General features: G+C 45.5%; 1 protein-coding gene across 1 annotated transcript in view; it reads left to right on the plus strand.

Annotated features, from left to right (window-relative positions):
* The window catches only part of LOC115153796 (transcriptional coactivator YAP1), a 34,355-nt gene extending 28,986 nt beyond the window's left edge, over nucleotides 1-5,369 (plus strand). Inside the window, exons 6-8 of the mRNA XM_029699382.1 lie at nucleotides 4,618-4,691; nucleotides 4,878-4,978; nucleotides 5,185-5,369. Coding sequence (XP_029555242.1) covers nucleotides 4,618-4,691; nucleotides 4,878-4,978; nucleotides 5,185-5,333 — 324 coding nt within the window. The 3' untranslated portion in view covers nucleotides 5,334-5,369. The remainder of the gene's footprint in view (nucleotides 1-4,617; nucleotides 4,692-4,877; nucleotides 4,979-5,184) is intronic.
* Nucleotides 5,370-6,622: the final 1,253 nt, after the last annotated feature.

The following is a 6,622-nucleotide window of genomic DNA, read 5'->3' on the forward strand; positions in this document are numbered from 1 at the left end:
TACAGGATTCCTTCTTTTCACTCTATCATTTAGTTTAGTATTATGGAGTAAGTACAATGTTGATCCATGCTCAGGTTTCTATTACATGAAAATAAGGGAGAGTCGCACACTCTAGGAGCTCAGATGCAAAAATGTAATATCCAACGTTTCGACAGCCAAGCTGTCTTCATCAGGGTATCAATACGTTGGATATTACATTTTTGCATCTGAGCTCCTAGAGTGTGCGGCTCTCCCTTATTTTCAAGTTTTCTACTCCGCTAGCCAGCACCTCGCCTTAATAGGTGTGCGTTTCTTTTTCTTCTAGACAGTTTTCTATTACAGCCATTAAACTCTGTAACCGTTTTAATGTCACCATTGGCCAAATGGTGAAATCCCCGAGAGGTTGCATTCATTTGACATTTTAGTAATTTAGTAGACACACTTATTCAGAGCGACTTACAGTTAGTGCATTGTTCCATATTGACTGACCGTCATGTCTTAAAGTAATGATGGACTGTCATTTGTCTTTGCTTATTGGAGCTGTTCTTGCCATAATATGAACTTGGTATTTTACTAAGTATGGCTATCTTCTGTATACCAACCCTACCTTGTCACAACACAACTGATTGGCTCAAACGCATTAAGAAGGAAAGAAATTCCACAAATGTAATTTTAACAAGGCACACCTGTTAATTGAAATGCATTCCAGGTGACTACCTCATGAAACTGGTTGAGAGAATTCCCAGAGTGTGCAAAGCTGCCAAAGGGTGTCTTTGAAGAATGTCAAATACCCAGTTATATACACTTTTTTGGTTACTACATGATTCTTTATGTGTTATTTCATAGTTTTGATGTATTCACTATTATTCTACAATGTAAAAAATTATAAAAATAAAGAAAAACCCTTGAATGAGTAGGTGTGACCAAACTTTTGACCAGTAGTGTGTGTGTGTATATACAGTTGAAGTCGGAAGTTTACATTCACTTAGGTTGGAGTCAGTAAAACTCGTTTTTCAACCACTCCACAAATTTCTTGTTAACAAACTATAGTTTTGGCAAGTCGGTTAGGACATCTACTTTGTGTATGACACAAGTCATTTTTCCAACAATTGTTTACAGACAGATTATTTCACTTGTAATTCACTGTTGATTAAATTGTTTTTACCCCTCATCAATCTACTCACAATACCCCCTAATGACAAAGCAAAAACAGGTTTATATACATTTTTGCAAATGTATAAATAAAACAATACTGAAATATCTCATTTACATAAGTATTCAGACCGTTTACTCAGTATTTTGTTGAAGCAGCTTTGGCAGCGATTACAGCCTCGAGTTTTCTTGGGTATGATGCTACAAGCTTGGCACACCTGTATTCGGGGAGTTTCTCCCATTCTTCTCTGCAGATCCTGTCTAGCTCTGTCAGATTGGATGGGGAGTGTCGCTGCACAACTATTTTCACTATTTTCTCTCCAGAGATGTTCGATCGGGTTCACGTCCGGGCTCTGGCTGGGCCAGTTGAGGACATTCAGAGACTTGTCCCGAAGCCACTCCTGCGTTATCTTGGCTGTGTGCTTAGGATCGTTGTCTTGTTGGAAGGTGAACCTTCGCCCCTGTCTGAGGTCCTGAGCGCTCTGGAGCAGGTTTTTGTCAAGGATCTCTCTGTACTTTGCTCTGTTCATCTTTTCCTCTATCCTGACTAGTCTCCCAGTCCCTGCTGCTGAAAAACATCCCCACAGCATGATGCTGCCACCACCATGCTTCACTGTAGGGATGGTGCCAGGTTTCCTCCAGACGTGACGCTTGGCATTCAGGCCCAAGAGTTAGTTCTTAGTTTCATCAGACCAGATAATCTTGTTTCTCAAGATCTGAGTCTTTTAGGTGCCTTTTAGCAAACTCCAAGCGGGCTGTCATGTGCCTTTTACTGAGGAGTGGCTTCCCTCTCGCCACTCTACCATAAAGGCCTGATTGGTGGAGTGCTGCAGAGATGGTTGTCCTTCTGGAAGGTTCTCCCATCTCCACAGAGGAACTCTGGAGCTCTGTCAGAGTGACCATTGTGTTCCTGGTCATCTCCCTGACCAAGGTCCTTCTCCCCTGATTGCTCAGTTTGGCCGGGCCGCCAGCTCTAGGAAGAGTCTTGGTGGTTCCAAACTTCTTCCATTTAAAAATGATGGAGGCCACTGAGTTCTTGGGGACCTTCAAGGCTGCCAAAAAAATGTGGTACCCTACCCTTCTCCAGATCGGGGCGGCAAGTAGCCTAGTGGTTAGAGGAGGCAGGTAGCCTAGTGGTTAGAGTGTTGGTCCAGTAACCAGCAGGTAGCCTAGTGGTTAGAGCGTTGGTCCAGTAACCAGCAGGTAGCATAGTGGTTAGAGTGTTGGTCCAGTAACCAGCAGGTAGCCTAGTGGTTAGAGTGTTGGACCAGTAACCAGCAGGTAGCCTAGTGGTTAGAGTGTTGGTCCAGTAACCAGCAGGTAGCCTAGTGGTTAGAGTGTTGGACCAGTAACCAGCAGGTAGCCTAGTGGTTAGAGCGTTGGACTAGTAACCAGCAGGTAGCCTAGTGGTTAGAGCATTGGGCCAGTAACCAGCAGGTAGCCTAGTGGTTAGAGCGTTGGGCCAGTAACCGAAAGGTTGCTATATCAAACCCCTGAGCTGACAAGGTAAAAATCTGTCCTTCTGCCCCTGAACAAGGCAGTTAACCCACTGTTCCTAGGCAGTCATTGTAAATAAGAATTTGTTCTTAACTGACTTGCCTAGTTAAATAAAGGTTAAATAAAAATACAACATTTAAATCTGTGCCTCGACACAATCCTGTCTCAGAGCTCTATAGACAATTCCTTCGACCTGATGGCTTGGTTTTTGCTCTGACATGCACTGTCAACTATGGGACCTTATAAAGACAGGTGTGAGCCTTTCCAAATCATGTCCAATTAATTGAATTTACCACAGGTGGACTCCAATCAAGTTGTAGAAACATCTCAAGGATGATCAATGGAAACAGGAAGCACCTGAGCTCAATTTCGTGTCTGATAGCAAAGGGTCTGAATAATTATGTAAATAAGTAATACATTTGCTAAAATTTCTAAAAACCTGTTTTCACTTTGTCATTATGGAGGTATTGTGATGTCATTATGGAGGTATTGTGATGTCATTATGGAGGTATTGTGATGTCATTATGGAGGTAGTGTGTGTAGATTGATGCGGGAAAATAATTATTGAATCCATTTTTGAATAAAGCTGTAACAACAAAATGAATACTTTCCGAATGCATTGGGCCAGTATCCAGCAGGTAGCCTAGTGGTTAGAGTGTTGGACCAGTAACCAGCAGTTAGCCTAGTGGTTAGAGCGTTGGACTAGTAACCAGCAGGTAGCCTAGTGGTTAGAGCGTTGGGCCAGTAACCAGCAGGTAGCCTAGTGGTTAGAGCGTTGGGCCAGTAACCAGCAGGTAGCCTAGTGGTTAGAGCGTTGGGCCAGTAACCAGCAGGTAGCCTAGTGGTTAGAGCGTTGGGCCAGTAACCAGCAGGTAGCCTAGTGGTTAGAGCGTTGGGCCAGTAACCAGCAGGTAGCCTAGTGGTTAGAGCGTTGGGCCAGTAACCAGCAGGTAGCCTAGTGGTTAGAGCGTTGGGCCAGTAAATGTATACTTTCCGAATGCATTGGGCCAGTAACCAGCAGGTAGCCTAGTGGTTAGAGCATTGGGCCAGTAACCAGCAGGTAGCCTAGTGGTTAGAGCGTTGGGCCAGTAACCAGCAGGTAGCCTAGTGGTTAAAGCGTTGGGCCAGTAACCAGCAGGTAGCCTAGTGGTTAGAGCGTTGGGCCAGTAACCAGCAGGTAGCCTAGTGGTTAGAGCGTTGGGCCAGTAACCAGCAGGTAGCCTAGTGGTTAGAGCGTTGGGCCAGTAACCAGCAGGTAGCCTAGTGGTTAGAGCGTTGGGCCAGTAACCAGCAGGTAGCCTAGTGGTTAGAGCGTTGGGCCAGTAATTGAATACTTTCCGAATGCATTGGGCCAGTAACCAGCAGGTAGCCTAGTGGTTAGAGCATTGGGCCAGTAACCAGCAGGTAGCCTAGTGGTTAGAGCGTTGGGCCAGTAAATGAATACTTTCCGAATGCATTGGGCCAGTAACCAGCAGGTAGCCTAGTGGTTAGAGCGTTGGGCCAGTAAATGAATACTTTCCGAATGCATTGGGCCAGTAACCAGCAGGTAGCCTAGTGGTTAGAGCGTTGGGCCAGTAAATGAATACTTTCCGAATGCATTGGGCCAGTAACCAGCAGGTAGCCTAGTGGTTAGAGCGTTGGGCCAGTAAATGAATACTTTCCGAATGCATTGGGTCAGTAACCAGCAGGTAGCCTAGTGGTTAGAGCGTTGGGCCAGTAAATGAATACTTTCCGAATGCATTGGGCCAGTAACCAGCAGGTAGCCTAGTGGTTAGAGCGTTGGGCCAGTAAATGAATACTTTCCGAATGCATTGTATATGTGTGTGTAAATATGTTGAGTTATTTATTTAAAAGGTTTTTATTGTAACAGCAAAGTACCAGCAGAGTTTTAAATATCAGTTGTTTTTAAAGAACCAATAATAATAATACTGGAAGTAAAATAAAGTAAACTAGTAATAAATAATTAATAAATAATGTAACCCCTGTCAGGATGTGGCGGTGAGGAGTGGACTGGAGCATGATGGGAAAATGAGGAACAACCATGTAGACCCCGCCCTCAACGGGTGAGTCTGTCTGTCTGTCTCTGTCTGTCTGCCTGCCTGCCTGCCTGTCTGCCTGCCTGCCTGCCTGCCTGCCTGCCTGCCTGTCTGTCTGTCTGTCTGTGTGCATGTAGAGGTAGTCACTTCTAAAATAAATATTTCTATGTTTTAGCCAATATTAGAACTGTGTGTGTTGGTTACTGCTCGTAGGGCCCACTCCCGTAACCAGAGTACTGACAGTGGTCTGAGTGGCAGCAGCTTCACACGGACTCCTGACGACCTGCTGAACACTGTGGAACTCATGGATACAGGTAACACACACACCTTGGTTTAAATGGGACGTTTTTAAAGGTCAAATACAATAACCTAATGTTATTTATCACTTTGTCAACAACAGGACTAACAGTGAAATGCTTGGTAACTGACAGGTTACCATAGTCACATTAATATATACTTACATCTCAGAGCTCTAGCAACACCCACAGCATCCTAATGACTGTATTATGTGCTGTGATAGGTGACTCTGGAGCAGGCCAGCCAATGGCATTCCTGGAGGCGGGCCCAGGGGTGTGCATGGCTACCGATGGGGAGGAGCTAATGCCCAGCATCCAGGAAGCCCTGAGCTCAGACCTCCTGAGTGACATGGATACTGTTCTCTGGTTATAGACACACACTATAGACACACACACACACACACACACACTATAGACACACACACACACTATAGACACACACACACACACACTATAGACACACACACACACACACTATAGACACACACACACTATAGACACACACACACACACACACACACACACTATAGACACACACACACTACATACACACTACATACACACACTATAGACACACACACACTATAGACACACACACACACACACACACTATAGACACACACACACACACACACACTATAGACACACACACACACTATAGACACACACACACACACTATAGACACACCTACTTGGCTATAGACTCTACACAACAGTAGTACATAATGAACTGACTTGATGAGTTATAGACTACACAACAGGGAACGAGACTCCACCCCTCCACTTCCTCTCCTGGGTGTTACCTGTCTCCCTTGAACCTAGCTGGCCACTGATTGGCTGGTTTCCCAGGATGTAACCCAGTAGACACTGTGGCCCTTGACGACTGGAGATAGAGAGATACATTATGTGGTACTAAGGAATGTGGCTGGTGTTCTCTTCCTCTCTCTCCCTCTCTCCTCCCCTCTCTCCTTCCTCCTCTCCCTCCTCCTCCCCTCTCTCCTCCCCTCTCTCCTTCCTCCTCTCCCTCCTCCTCCCCTCTCTCCTCCCCTCTCTCCTTCCTCCTCTCCTCTCCTCTCCCTCCTCTCTCTCCCTCTCTCCTCCCCTCTCTCCTTCCTCCTCTCCTCTCCTCTCTCCTTCCTCCTCTCCTCTCCTCTCCCTCCTCCTTTCTCCCCTCTCTCCTTCCTCCTCTCCTCTCCTCTCCCTCCTCCTCCCCTCTCTCCTCCCCTCTCTCCTTCCTCCTCTCCTCTCCTCCCCTCTCTCCTTCCTCCTCTCCTCTCCTCTCTCCTTCCTCCTCTCCTCCCCTCTCCCTCCTCCTTTCTCCCTCCCTCCTTCCCTTTCACAGGAGAGAGAATCTTCAGTTTGCCTTTCATCCCTGTATACTTCACACCTGCCTTTCCCTTCCCATAAGTATGTATCTTTGTTAGTTATGCCTACATATATCAACAAACAATCTTCTTTATAAGTGGGACAATTTCTCAACGTGTTGTTTAACTTGCAGGCTGCTAAATTGAGGCATGAAAGATGAACAGAATATTCCTCCACTTCAGCAGTTGTAATAGAATTGACCAGTTATAACATACATACAGAGCCTTCATAAAGTATTCACACCCTTTTATTTATTCCACATTTTGTTGTGTTGCCAATTGGGATTAAAATGCATTT

Source organism: Salmo trutta, chromosome 19, assembly GCF_901001165.1.
Source record: "Salmo trutta chromosome 19, fSalTru1.1, whole genome shotgun sequence".
NCBI classification, from domain to species: domain Eukaryota; kingdom Metazoa; phylum Chordata; class Actinopteri; order Salmoniformes; family Salmonidae; genus Salmo; species Salmo trutta.